The sequence below is a fragment of the Danio aesculapii genome, chromosome 14 (assembly GCF_903798145.1).
Source record: "Danio aesculapii chromosome 14, fDanAes4.1, whole genome shotgun sequence".
In the NCBI taxonomy this organism is placed as follows: domain Eukaryota; kingdom Metazoa; phylum Chordata; class Actinopteri; order Cypriniformes; family Danionidae; genus Danio; species Danio aesculapii.
In genome coordinates this window covers 55,354,103-55,369,793 of record NC_079448.1, presented here as the reverse complement: position 1 = coordinate 55,369,793, position 15,691 = coordinate 55,354,103, and the positions used below count along the sequence as shown (strand labels likewise).

Below are 15,691 nucleotides of genomic sequence, written 5' to 3'. Positions count from 1 at the left end.
TTTCCCCGTTGGTACCAAACATTCACGCTCCTGCAGCCAAGCACTCGAGCGGGCCGGACAGTCCGGTGGCCCTACACAAGCCCAGCGCCTGCAAGAACGCACACATTCCCGCTGTTAACACGCAACACGGCAAACTTAGCAACTCGCTTATAGGATGCAGTCACCCGTGCAACGGACACAGTAACGGCAGCTCTGTAGCATCACCCAATGCTGGACACATGACGCCTGGGGCCTGCAGGTGAGCATGGACTCTGTGCAATATGATGCTACATGTTTGATGTTTAACCCTTGTTCAAATTGACTCCCCTTTGGTTATGTTGGGGGCTGATTTTGCCCCATTGACTTCCATTATGACATTTATTGATTGCAAAGCCATGACAGCATATACTCAAGCATTCTTGATTGTTGCTGGTTTGAGGTCAAATTTGTTGGCAGCATTAACCCTTTAGATCAGGGGTGGGCAAACTCGGTCCTGGAGGGCCGGTGTCCTGCACAGTCTAGCTCCAACTCTGATCAAACACACCTGCTTATAGATAATTAGTGATCTTGGAGACACTGATTAGCATGTTCAGGTGTGTTTGATCAGATTTGAAGCTAAACTATGCAGGACACCGGTCCTCCAGGACCGAGTTTGCCCACCCCTGCTTTAGATAGTCCTGTGTGGGGCTGGGCGATAGTTCGAGAAAGGTAATTATCACGATATACAATTTTTCGATAAAACGATGATGACAGTTTGATAAAGTTTATGCATGCGTAACGCTGCGCAGGCATTTTGCAGCCTGCACTTCCAGATGCCGCACGTAGGACAAGTTTACAGCCATGTTAGTTGCACTTGGAGGAGTAAGAAAAAAAATAAGATCACAGTCATTGTTGACAAGAAACGTCACTAAACTTAAGTAGTCTGGAGCTACTTAGTTTTTTGCAGTGTGACAGCAAAACAGAGCAACGTGACAGAGCAAACTATGCAGACGACTCGTATTACACCTGTTTCATCATTTAAATCAATGCCACCCTTATGAAGATGCTGGTGTTGAAGCTAGAAACAAGATGCTAGAAACAAGCGTTGGTAAACATGGACCGTCTACAAGCATCAATGCATGAGTCTCGTCATCATTTTCGAAAGCCGTGCCTTACGAGAAGAAAAACGAAAAGACACTATAACAGACCACACAATCTCAACAAACACTTGAAGACACTTATTTTATGTCGGTCAGTCGTCTACAACATCAACAAGCAGAACGAATAACATCTGAGGTGAAGCGCTTCAAAAGTTCGCTATATATGCTTTAGCGCCAAAACAATCCATCAAACTGTTTTCACGGTTTCAGTTCATCTAATCAAGCGGCTCGGATGAGTCTTTACAAATTATTCGCAGCACTGATAGTATTGTTAGATTACCTCGGAAGAATCAACTCGATCTGAAGGGTGAGAGAACTCAGAAACTTGTTGTGTGAATAGAGATGCTCCCTGCATGTCCCGCCATGATACGCGATTTTTAAAATGAGTCTGCATAGGCCTATTCGTGTCAGTTTGTCTGATAAAATTGGTTAAAACACCCGCGGATATAACCGAGATCTGCGCATAACAGGGTTTTATGCATCCCGCAATATGTAATGTCAAGAGGGTGACTCCATAAGGTAAAGTAAACTGCACATACTTGATTCTGTAATGCATGGACGCTTCTCACAGCACAAAGCATAACTTAACCTTTAAATGTAGTACTGGATACCTTTATCTAATACCCTAATTAAATAAAGAAACCAGAAACCTCTCTTGCCTATATTTATTAGCTAGAGTTTTGTTTAGGACCTTAAATTGTAATGTTCAAGGAATAAATTAGATTCATACCTTGATGGGTGTTGCGAATGAGGCCAATGTCAACTCCATTGAAGAAAATTAATAAAATATACTTTTATTAATAAAATAAATCCAGTTAAAAAGAAGAATAAAACAATCACAATAACAAAACAAAATCCTTTACTTTATCCTCTATTGAGAATAAAGGGCCTAAGACATTCAGTATACAGAAGTCAGTTTAAGCGCGCTGCTGGTCTGTCTGCACCAGCCTTTTATACAGTATTCCAGCCTTGATTACAGGCGTAGAAAACCCCTCAGTAAATACACAGCAAAGTTGAAATTGGTGTCTGATATACTAGAGAATATCTAAAGTTTGATATACTTGAGTATATCTGTTAATACATAGAAGAAATCCCTTTGTGTCTACTCTCTAAACTGACGTATTTGAATACAAACATATCAAAGCATTTCTTCTATTACATCAGCATTTGGGCAGTCATCCAGGCAGTCTTCCTGGAGTCTTGTCTTCCAAGGTTATAGCTGCTAGTTGGCAAAGAATATCTTTTTCTGGAGATAACGCTCCCAGGTTTCTTCACATTGCTAATAGCTGTTTTTGTAAGCATAGGAATATCTGAATATGTAAGTTTTTGTTTCTCTCACAATTAATGTCATTAAACCATCCAGACACTACAATGTCCATGCTTAATCAGTCATCGATGAGGTCTGTCGATTAAAGGGTTATTGACAATCAATAGATCATCAAGTAATCATTAGCATGCCTAAATAAAATGTATATTAAAGGATAGCTTACCCAAAATTCACCATACTCACTATTAAAAGGAGAGTTCATGCAAAACTGAATGTTCTGTCACCATTAACTCACCTTTTACTTGCTCCAAACCTGTTTGATATTTGTTCTGGTGTTGTAGATCTTGTAGGGTAATGTCTTTGATTGTTGAAAACTTGAACAGTAATTGCTGAAAAATGATTACGATTGTTGTTTTGTTTATTATTTTTTATTTATATTGTCAGACAGCTAAAACCTCTCACAAAGTGTGTACAATCGGCTGCACAAAGGGATTGGCATGCTGAAAATCCTATAAAATTGATTGATATAAAGATTTGACATTTATCGTGATAATTATCAATATCGACTGGTACAAATTATCGTGATCATTTTTTTGGCCATATCGCCTAGGCCGGTGCAAAAGAGTTTCTGGATTTTATGCGAGTTCTGTGGAGTAAAACCGCAGATTATAGTGTATAAAGCTAGAACCTAATCTCTTTTTTGCACTGCAACTGATGATCAACAGAAAAAATGACTAATTGTACGTCTTTCCAACAGGGAAAACAGCACCAATCAGGAATGCATGATTATATGCTGTCATGGCTTTGCAATTGAAGTGTGATGTTTGATCTATTGTGTGTGTGAGCAGGGACCAGGCTTGTAAAGGACACAAGGTACCCAACGGATCGCTGTGTCACGCTTCGCCCTGCGAGCTGGAGGAAGGAGACGATGAGGACAGCAGCTCTGAGCGCAGTTCCTGTGCATCTTCATCCAACAACCAGAAGGACGGAAAATACTGTGACTGCTGCTACTGCGAGTTCTTCGGCCACAACGCGGTATGCTTCTCCGAATACTCATGTTTATCTGCTCTGCCTGATGGACCAAAACCCATTGCTTTTCTCAGCGCTTGAGGATCAGTTTCTGGGTCGAAATCTGAGTATGGTCGCACAGTTAGGCCTGCCACAAGAATCAATATATGGACTTATCGCACAACACATGGACATCATGTGTCCTTAATCATTTCCAGCGCTTCCCACAGGTTTGAAATATACTTCCGTATTGAAACACATCCTTTACTCACGACACATGAACGGTTAACTACATGTGACACATAAAATAATGTAATTTTAAACAATACTTTCACTTATTATGACACTGTTATACAAAAGGCTGTTGAAAGAGAATGAAAGTTTAGGTTGCTTTATTGGCATGACATTTAGTAAAGTATTAGCAAAGCATTTTAGATATGCATAAAATATATAATATGTCAACATCATCAAATAAATAACATATACAGCAAATGACAAATAAATGACAGGAAAAGGAAAAAAAACAGACAATATCTAAAATGGATAACATTTATTAATATTTAATTAATAATTAGAATAAAAAGTGTAGATTATTAAAATAAGGCAAATGAGTTGATTGACCATTTCTAATGGTGTACATATATTTTGCAGCCAGTTCAGATGTCATTTCGCCCTCTCCAAGTAGGCTTGGGTTGATAGACGATGCCATCATCCATCGCCGATGGCCGTTAGACATCACGATGCTGAGCCGGCATCGCGATACTCCCCCCATCCCCCCCGGGCCAGCAACTCGCTTGCGAAAAATACACACTGAGGCCCCGTCTAATGCGTCTTAGTTTTAAAATGGCATTTTAGAATGAAAACATTAATTCTAGCATTTCTGAAAAGATCTCCATCCACACTATACCACTGAAAACGCACATCACGTGACCACACACACACACACACACACACACACACACACACTCTGGCATGTGCTGCAGCATATGTGCACGTCTGAGCTCCAGGCAGTCAGTGGGTGCTTTGAGCAGTGCACGTCAGACAGATTATCAAGGATGTCTCGCTGGATGGCGTCTCATTATAGTTGTTAAACGTGATGTTTAATTCATCTTGTCTCTATCTAACGACTCTTCGGTCTGTTGAATCTATCAGGTAACGTGTCACAGCGTCAGTACACTGCTTCAATCATTCGCTTTCACGCTTGTACTCATGTTAGCTAAACCTCAGATACTGTTGGTTGGTTCCTGTTGGTTGTGCACCTTTTTACCAGCCAAGTTTGTGGATGCCATTATAACGACACAGATCACTCTGACTATTCATGCCAGAGTCCTGTGGGAAAAGTGATTGACAGGTGGTGATTTGTGTGTAACTACTCTTTTATTTATTTATGATTTGGTTATGCTTAAAACTAAGACCATGTGGGTCAGGTAGTTGAAACAGTAGGCTACAAATAAATAATCTGTTATTAATTATTCATAAATAATAAATTCACCGCCGTCTACTACGACAATGCCATCATCCATTGCGATGTTTCACATTAGACATCGTACTTTGCCAAATTGGTCGACATCGCCCAACCCTATCTCCAAGTATACAGTAAAGTTTTATTAATCATTCAGATTAAAGCGTCTGTTGTTTACTTTTTCTCTCGGTCTCGCGGCTGTGCGCGCTGTCAGCTGTGAAGCCACGCGGAAAGTAGTCTTTAATAAAAGAATAATGTAAAAATGCAACAACTTTAGAAAGCGAAAGCAAAAGTCGACTCCTGGACATTTTAGAAGATTTAGAAACACTGGCCGGACACATTACTAAGCCCCATACAGGCGCATCTCTGTGGTTCTCTGCAGAGCAAGTGAGACTGTCTGCAGAAGGGAAGTGTTGTTGACCGTTTTCACACACACACAATGAGCAGTATGAAATATGTAGGACGAGAGAAGATTTTCCTCTGGTTAATCGAACACGGATGTTTGGTTATCTTGGGCGGATACAAAAGTGTAAAAGGATGATAATATTGGTAAAAAACAACCTGTCATCAAATATACATGGGCGGCCGTTAATATACCTGGGTGGCCCACGCAAGTAAAGTCTATGTTTGGGAAGCACTGATTTCTGGTGATGTAATATATTACCTATACATTAAAAAACTATTCTAGTAACATTTAGCTGATTGTGCAACATCTCTGTCTCTATTGGATATTTTCATGTGGGTGTCTGACGCCTGAAAATAGATCTGGTAGCAGATATCGCAGCCTCTGTTACTCTTCACCTTGCACTTTATTGTTAACATTTATTATTATTTAATTAGGATATGCGTTTCACATTCTGATTCCAAAGCTGAATTATTAAACTGTTAAAATGACTATAATCAAATGAAATATTCTTAATAATGAAATAGGAAATGTTCTTTAGAAGAGTGTACTTGCATTGTGATGATATTATATTGTTTATCACAATATATTTTGGTGCAATAAATAAATATGCATATCATGACAGGCCTACGCACAGTTCCTCTCAACTAGTAATGGATTGGAAAAAAAAAAAATCATATATTCTGTCTATTCATATATGTATGAGTTCAGAGTAATATTTTCTACAGGATGCTTTACAGTAATATATTAGTTATATACAGTACATTAGATTAGTCGGTACCAAAGACAAAACTGGAACTAATCTAACTAAAATGTGAAGATCACAGTCCAAAAATTATACACCCATCTCCAGGTTGGAGGAAGGTCCTTACCCCAGGTGGAGGAGCTCAGGTATTTTGGTGTTTTGTTCATGAGTGAGGGAAGGATGAAGCGTGAGATTGACAGGCGGATCGGTGCAGCGGCAGCAGTAATGCGGTCGAAGTACTGGTGCATTGTGGTAAAGGTGGAGTTGAGCTGAAAGGCAAATATACCGCTCAATCTATGTTCCTACTCTCACCTATGGTCATGAGCTTTGGGTCATGACCAAAAGTACAAGATCTCAGATACAAGCAGCCGAAACGCAGGGTGGCAGGGCACAACCTTATATATAGGATGAGGAGCTCCGTCACCTGGGAGGAGCTCAGAGTAGAGCCGCAGCTCTTCCACATCCAGTGAAGTCAGCTGAGGTGGCTCGGGCATCTGTTTCGGATTCCTCCTGGACGCCTACCTAGGGAGATTTTCCAGTCATGTCACACCGAGAGGAGGCCTACGGGATGACCCAGGACACGCTGGAGGGACTATGTGTCTCGGCTGGCCTGGGAATGTCTCTGGATCCCCCCCGGAGGAGCTGGAGGAAGTGTCTGGGGAGAGGGAAGTCTGGGATTTTTTCATTGCCCCCCACTACCCAGCCCCGGAAAAGTGGATGAAAATGAATGAATAAACGGGAAAAATAAAGAGAAACATAAAAAATCTTAATTTTAGTTGATATTTTGTAGTTTAAATATTGTTTGAATTTAAATGCTTTATCTTTCTGTTCCTAAGGATGTTTGGTGACCAAACTCTTATTTTATTGAATATACCTGTTGAATAAAATCTTGTTTAAATGTACCAAAATATCTCATCTATATTCACAGAGAAATGGACATTGATTTTTAAAAGGGGGTGTCCTTATTTATGCTGAGTTACTGATTACCAATTACATTACCCTATTAGGTAACTTTAGAGTTTAGTTTTCCAGGATCATTCAGCAGCACCCTAATCACAAGTACCTGATTTTTCCAGATTGCATATACAGATGAAGTCCGAATTATTCGACCTCCTGAATCATAATAGTTTTAATAACTCATTTCTAATAACTGATTTATTTTCTCTTTGTCATGATGACAGCAAATAATATTAGACTAGATATTCTTCAAGACACTTCTATACAGCTTAAAGTGACATTTAAAGGCTTAACTAGGGTAATTAGGGTAAAGTTAGGGTAATTAGGCAAGTCATTGTATAACAGTGGTTTGTTCTGGAGATAATCCAAAACTAATATTGCTTAAGGGGGCTAATAATATTGAGCTTAAAATGGTTATTAAAACTTTAGATCTAGCCGAAATAAAACAAATAAGACTTTCTCCAGAAGAAAAAATATTACAGGAAATACTGCGGAAAAATTCTTGAATCTGTTCAACATCATTTGGGAAATATTTAAAAAGAAAAAATGCACAGGAGGGTGAATAGTTTATATAATAGACTTCAGCTGTAATCATTCTTTACCAGCTCTGCTATAACAGCTCTGTTCTCCCCTGTCCAGCCTCCAGCTGCTCCCACCAGTCGCAACTATGCTGAGATTCGGGAAAAGCTGCGCTCCAGACTGACCCGCCGTAAAGAAGAGCTTCCCCAGAGGCAGGATCTGGACCCGGCGGCGCCCAGTGCCATCGACCACCGAGACGTGGACGAACTGCTGGACTTCATCAACAGCACCGAGCCCAAACCCGTCAACAGCGCCAAGGCGGCAAAACGGGCACGGCACAAACAGAAGAAGAAGGTACAGGGATTGCTTTTATTTGACTTTTCTGTGTGAATAATACCGTATTTTGTGTGTTTACTGCGGTTGTAAACTGCATTGCACGGTGGCTCCGTGGTCAGCACTGTGGCCTCACAGCAAAAAGGTCGCAGGTTTGAGTCTCAGCAGGGTCAGTTAGCATTTCTGTGTGTAGTTTGCATGTTCTCCCCGTGTTGGCGTGGGTTTCCTCCGGGTGCTCCGGTTTCCCCCACAGTCCAAACACATGCGCTATAGGGGAATTGATTAACCAAATTGTCTCTAGTGTGAGTGTGTGTGTGTATGGGTGTTTCCCAGTACTGGGTTGCAGCTGGAAGGACATCCGCTGCATAAAACATTCTGGAGTAGTTGGCGATTCATTCCGGTGTGGTGGTCCCTGATAAATAAGGGACTAAGCTGAAGTAAAATGAATGAATGATCTCTGCTCTGTCCAGCTCTGATGTTATAAATTCAACTCTACAGTTTAACAAAGAGACTTTTATTGACATTTTAGTCGTCTAAAATAATAATATAATGTATAAGAAATAAAATGTAGGGAAATAAGTCTGTAAAATAACAGAAAATGAGCTGCAGTTTATCACACGGTTTCTGTAGTGTAATATACAACACCAACAAAGCACTGCAGACTATTAAACATGTTCATAAGTGTCACTTAGGCTGCGTTTACACTGCGCTGTTCAAGTGACTCAATTCTGATTTGTTTCTGGCCCATGTACATGTAAGCAGGAACAAATCACATGGATTCCGATTAACTCAAATCAGATTCAGGCCTTGTTCATATGTGGAAATTTATCCGATATGAATTGGATCTGTGCCCTCGTGTCTGCAATGTAAGCAGGCAGATCAGATTTTCACCTGTCAATGCGAGTCACGCGTCATTAAAAACCATAGCCAATGACGTCAACTCTGACACTTTCATTTCAGAATAGACTTCAGTAGAGTCGCGAACCTTAAATCTCACACACGAGGACTAAAACAGCTTTATATTGTCATGTAGCACAGGTATTTAAGCATGTTAACGAGAGCGAGAGAGCGCAATGTCCACCACATAACCAATATAAACTAATATAAAACAAGTGCATCAGCATGAGCTTAAATCACGCCATGGACATGACATTAAGATGCCTAAAGGTTTAAAAAAGCCTATATATATATTAAAAGAAGATGGACAAATGAGAACCTTTCTGTCATAAACTATAGTAAAACAGCTTGTCAAAAGCTGTGACCAGATTACATACAGGAATAGAGGAAAGAGCACTCTTTAATTATCAGCTGTTAGTCAGCGCCCGCTCTTTTTTTTCTGGTCATTGCGCCTTTGCCGTGTGCTGTGTAAATGCAGACGATCGGATACGAGTCACTTTTAAAAGATGATGTAAGCAGGTCATCAAAAACATCAGATACAGTCACAAAATCTGAATTGACCATCAAGATCTGCAGTGTACATGCAGCCTAATTTGAAACTTTTCAAGGTTAAAGGTTGTTGGAAGACAGATCAAGAGTCCACAATGCAATTCAACAGCAGAAACATAAAAACAGGATTCACAAAATATGGAAAACTGCTAATTTTACAGATATTTGTACAGTGTAGTGTTGGAGAAAGTTACTTCTGGAAGTAACGCATGACAATATTGAGGTACTCCCCCAAAAAAGTAACTGCTTACATTACTTAGTTACTTTTTATGGTAAGTAATGCCGTGTGTTACTTTTACAATACTTATTCTTACTTGGCTGAGGCTTGTGCTCTTTCAGAACTTGCAGGGTTTTGTTTTCTTCTTTAATAGAGGAGCTCTGCAATGAATAACACACCATATAACCTCCTGTTTAAGTCAGAATTATTAGCCCCCTTTGATTTGTTTTTCTTCTTTAAATATTTCCCAAATAATGTTTAACAGAGCAAGGACATTTTCACAGTATGTCTGATTATATTTTTTCTTCTGGAGAAAGTCTTATTTATTCATTTTCTTTTCGGCTTATTCCCTTTATTAATCTGGGGTCGCCACAGCAGAATGAACCGCCAACTTATCCAGCACGTTTTTACACAGCGGATGCCCTTCCAGCCGCAACCCATCTCTGGGAAACATCCACACACACACTCATTCACACTCATACACTATGGACAATTTAGCCTTCCCAATTCATCTCTTTGGACTGTGGGGGAAACCGGAGCACCCGGAGGAAACCCACGCGTACGCAGGGAGAACATGCAAACTCCACACAGAAATGTCAACTGACCCAGCCGAGGCTCAAACCAGCAACCTTCTTGCTGTGAGGCGACAGCACTACCTACTACTTTAAGCTGTATAGAAATGTCTTGAAGAATATCTAGTCTAATATTATTTACTGTCATCATGACAAAGAGAAAATAAATCAGTTATTACAGATGAGTTATTAACACTATTATGATTAGAAATGTGCTGAAGAAATCTGCTCTCCGTTAAACAGAAATTGGGGAAGAAAATAAACAGGGGGGCTAATAATTCTGACTTCAACTGTAAATTTTAGCACTGTCAAATGATAAATCATGATTATTCACATATATATACAGTGTAGAGAGAGAGAGATCCAGAGATTTCTTTTGCATCAGCTTGCCTATTGTAGTATGAATGCAAACGCATCTCTGCTGAACAGTGACTGAATCCTCATATATATATATATACATGTACAGTTGAGGTCAGAATTATTAGCCCCCTGTATATTTTTTCTCCAATTTCTGTTTAATGGAGATTTTCTTCAACACATTTCTAATCATAATAGTTTTAATAACTCATCTCTAATAACTGATTTATTTTCTCTTTGCCATGATGACAGTAAATAATATTAGACTAGATATTAGTGAGTATTTTTCAAGACACTAGTATTTAGCTTAAAGTTACATTTAAAGGCTTAACTAGGGTAATTAGGGTAAAGTTAGGGTAATTAGGCAATAATATTGACCTAAAAATGGGTTTAAATAAATTAAGAACTGCTTTCATTCTAGCCAAAATAAAACAAATAAGACTTTCTCCAGAGGAAAAAATATTAGAGGAAATACTGTGATAAATTCCTGAATCTGTTCAACATCATTTGAGAAATATGTGAAAAGAAAAGGGCTAATGATTTTGAACTGTATATATTATATATGATTTGTTTTAGATATAAATATTACATTTATAAATATAACTAAACTCTCTCACCAGGACAAGGAGCGGGCTCTTCAGGGCAGTATGGATGCGGTCGGCAGTGAACCACGCTCCGCTTCACCTCCAGACCCCATGGAGGACTCGGCTCCAGACGCAGATGCTAACCGGCTCCTGGAGTGGCCTCAGCTAGAGCTGGAGCGCGTGAACAGCTTCCTGACCAGTCGTCTGGAGGAGATCAAAAACACCATCAAAGACTCCATCCGCGCCTCCTTCAGCATGTACGACCTCAACCTGGACGTCAACGACTTCCCCAAAAAAGCCGCGACGCTTGAAGGAAATCATTTGCTTTCTCACCTCAACGGATCGTCTGATCTGCAGCAGATCGATCTGGACCTGGCGCCGCTCTCGCTGAGGAACTTTAAGAGAGATCTGGACATCGTGAACGGTTGGGAAGACACGACTACAGCCGCCAAAGACATCCAGAGGCTTCACTCTACGCCCAGTCTTTCCAAACTCATCCGCGTGCGCTCGCCAGAAAGAATCCCGACTCCAGAATCCACCCCGAACGCCGCTAAACCCAGTGAAGCGCTGCCCGAGATCAAGAGTTTAGCTGGAGCCAAGATGAAGAAGAGTAAAAAGCAGCAGGACATCAGTGCAAAAACATCAACGCATAAAACGCAGGACATAAAAGCGGCGGATTGTGATAAGAGCACTAAAGGGGGATGCAAAGCACAGCAGCCGGATGCACAGAAGAACGGAAATAAGAAAGTGGAGGAGGTGAAAGTGTGTAAGCAGACGACATCCAATGGTCATCATAATACTGGAGCAAACACACAACAGAGGGTGAAAAACGAGCTGTCGGACACACGGGGAAGCAGATCGGAGCATGACGGAGACACTAAAAGCATCAGCAACACTCCCAGTGCACAGCAGCCCAAGGGGAAGACTAAGAACAAGAACAAAAACAAGATGGAGAAGCCGAGTAATGCTATCGGTGAGTGGCTTATGGGAGTTGTAATGGCTGAGGTGATCAATTGAAATGATTCTGCACTGATTTTCCAAATGTATTGCGATGTTTCTGAGCTTAGCTTTTATCAACAGACTGCGCTGTATACTTTACAGACAGCTCTTCTCTGCTTAACCGCCTAGGGCTTGAGTGTCCACATTGGCTACTTGAAATACTTTGAATGTTTTATATTTTGTTACAGACATACAGTGTCATCCTGCAAATGAAATGTCCCAAACACTATTTTTAACTGTCCGAAATGGGCCAAAAAGTTTGTTTTTACTCTCAGATAGTCAAAACATGTTAAAACAAATATTTATGATACTTTTTAAATTCTAATTAGGTTTCAATAAGCCCAAATAGCAAAGAGAAATAAAACATGCATGTAAAAAATCAGCTTGGGCTTTCAGAGGTTAAGATTAGAGCGCCCTCTGCTGTATAATGTGTGTATGTGTATATATATATATATATATATGTATACATGTGTGTATGTATGTATATATATATATATGTGTATGTATTATATATATATATATATATATATATATATATATATATATATATATATATATATATATATATATATATGTATGTATATATATATACATTTGCATGGAATTGCTCATATATATATTTGAGCACATGTAAATGACTATTTGTTTTGTTATATTTTAAAGTTTATACTCATAAATCTACTCATTCGAATATGATCATTAATGATTACAGGTCCAACATGAAAATAAAAAATATTGCTAAATAAAATGCAAAAATGTAGACTTTATAGTTTCGAGATCGCATCTTTCTCACAATACAGTTATTCATGTTTCTGTCTGCATCCCCATTATGGCATCTAATATTAATATTTTGCAATGAAATTTTACAATGAAAACTAGGAAAAGTATTAGTGTAAACAATATAAAAAATAGAACATAATATGATAGACTTTTTATTTTATCCATATGACATATATCATCATATTGCACAATATCCTTACATCATCTTTATCCAGACAGTTTCCAGCTCTTCGTGGCTTAAATTTGTCCATTTCTCTCTGGCAGATGATGTGTTTCTTCCCAAAGACGTGGACCCTACAGAAATGGATGAGATTGATCGCGAGGTTGAATATTTCAAAAGGTAATATTTATTAGTAGTGTTTTCCAAAACAAAACATCTGTATTATAATTATTACTGTTTGTATTTAAACTACATTACATATTTAAATTACAGCTCTTTGAATTACCAAATTGTTTATGAAATGTGCTTTATAAATAAACTTGCCTTACAGTTATCAGTGCATTGTCTTTAAATTACAGTAAGTTCAGTTATTTGCATGTATATCATGTCCAGAAGCAAAGAATGTGCTGCTTTGGTGCTATATATGCTACATATATACTCATGCAATATATTTTTTAAATATATGACAAATATTTAATTACGATTAAATGTGAATCATTAATATGATTTTAATAAATGATAATATATGAAGTAATTTTTTCTGACTTTGAGTTTGTTTATTGTATAATGTAGTAAAGCACTGATAGCCCCTCCCTAAATCACTGATAGCCCCTCCCTAAATCACTGATAGCCCCTCCCTAAATCACTGATAGCCCCTCCCTAAAAGACTGATAGCACCTCCCTAAATCACTGATAGCCCCTCCCTTAATGACTAATAGCCCCTCCCTAAAGGACTGATAGCCCACCCTAAAGCACTGAAAGCTCCGCCCTAAAGCACTAATAGTCTTGACCTAAAGCACTCAAAGCTGCTCATTTAAACACTGATAGCACCTCTGTAAAGAACTGAAAGCACTGATATGCCCCCCTAAAGCACTGATAGCCCCTCCCTAAAGTACAGAAAACTCTAATAGCCCCAAAGGACTGATAGCTCCTTCCTAAAGCACTGATAGCCCCATCCTAAAGCACTGATAGCCCCATCCTAAAGCACTGATAGCCCCATCCTAAAGCACTGATAGCCCCATCCTAAAGCACTGATAGCCCCATCCTAAAGCACTGATAGCCCCATCCTAAAGCACTGATAGCCCACCCTAAGGCACTGAAAGCTCCGCCCTAAAGCACTAAAAGCCCCGCCCTAAAGCACTGATAGCACCTCCCTAAATCACTGATAGACCCTCCCTAAATCACTGATAGCGCCTCTGTAAAGGACTGAAAGCACTGATATGCCCCCCGTAAAGCACTGATACCCCCTCCCTAATGTACAGAAAACACTGATAGCCTCCCCAAAGCACTGATAGCTCCGCCCCCTAAAGAACTGATAACCCCGCCGTAAAGAACTGATAACTCCGCCCCAAAGGACTGATAGCTCCTTCCTTAAGAACTGATAGCTCTGCCCTAAAGCACTGAAAGCCCCACCCTAAAGCACTGATAGCCCCTCCCTAAACCACTGATAGCTCCACCCAAAAGGACTGAAAGCCTCTCCCTAAAGCACCGAAAGCTCCGCCCTAAAGCACTGATAGTCCCACCCTAAAGCACTGAAAGCTCCACCCTCAAGCACTGAAAGCTTCGCCATAAAGCACTGAAAGCCCCGCCCTAAAGCACTGATAGTCTCTCCCTAAACCACTGATAGCTCCACTCAAATGGACGGATAGCCCCTCCCTAAAGCACTGAAAGCTCCACCCTAAAGCACTGATAGCTCCTCCCTAAAGGACTGATAGCCCTGCCCCAAACCACTGATAGCTCCGCCCTAAACCACTGATAGCCCCTTACTGAACCATTAATAACCCCGCCCAAAACCACTGATAGCCCCACCCTAAAGGCATTCCATGTGTCCAGAGGTAAAGAAAATTAATTTCGAGGAGACTTCCAATAATATATATTATTATAATAATAAAACTTTGAGTGTAGGTTATAATATTTGATGAAAAGTATGAAGGCAAATACATTTAATAATGAAGTGCACAGATCCATCACGTATAACAAGCACTGCTATTTACATATGCAAATAAGAGGAGCAAATGTGGATTGCATTGTGACTTTACAGAGTGTCGTAGATGAAACGACTTGCTTCTTATTTCTCAATATTGTTTGGCCTCAGGTTTTGCCTGGACTCTGCTAAACAGACCCGACAGAAGGTGGCGGTGAACTGGTCCAACTTCAGCCTCAAAAAGATGCCCTCAAATGCAGCTCAGTAACAGATGGAGGAGCCGGATGCAGAACTGTACTGAAATCTCCTTTTGGCCTTGGGTACATAAACCCAGCACTCGACCGGCCCGCTCACAGCCCTTCTGCCTCTCTATGCCACGGGAAATTGATTTAGACCACCACCATCACCATCATCATCATCATTAAACACTTTTTAATTTCTAGCTGCGTCCTGACCTCAGTCCCACAAACCTGCAGCTTGTGATTGGGGTACTGATCCACTGCTTTGTGTCGTATGTACACGGTTGTTTTTACAATAAAAATGTTTTTAAAATATGAAATGCGCAAGAATACACAGCGGTTTGCCCCCCTGAGCCTGTCCAAGGTACCTTTTATGAGCTCAAACCACGCATACATTACTGTAGTCCTAGAATAGATGCGGAAATGTGGGATCATTCAGATGTCCAGGCTGTGTTTTAGATTTAGAAGATGACGATGTCCGTGTGAATTTAAGCAGAGAGATCTGGATCATCAAGCACACAGAATTAAAGCGTGCACTTTTGTCGTACTTTAAAAACAGCAACGAGACATTTTGGGATGTTTTCAAGAGCATAAATCCAAT

At 40.0% G+C, this 15,691-nt stretch overlaps 1 protein-coding gene across 1 annotated transcript in view; it reads left to right on the top strand.

The window, feature by feature from the left end:
• Positions 1–15,410, top strand: part of fam193b (family with sequence similarity 193 member B) — a 44,482-nt gene extending 29,072 nt beyond the window's left edge. The window contains exons 5-10 of the mRNA XM_056472259.1: positions 1–238; positions 3,234–3,420; positions 7,600–7,833; positions 11,025–11,961; positions 13,032–13,107; positions 15,023–15,410. The exon at positions 1–238 is cut by the window's left edge and continues 168 nt beyond it. Of these exons, the coding sequence (XP_056328234.1) occupies positions 1–238; positions 3,234–3,420; positions 7,600–7,833; positions 11,025–11,961; positions 13,032–13,107; positions 15,023–15,119 (1,769 nt within the window). The 3' untranslated portion in view covers positions 15,120–15,410. The remainder of the gene's footprint in view (positions 239–3,233; positions 3,421–7,599; positions 7,834–11,024; positions 11,962–13,031; positions 13,108–15,022) is intronic.
• The last annotated feature ends 281 nt before the right edge of the window (positions 15,411–15,691 follow it).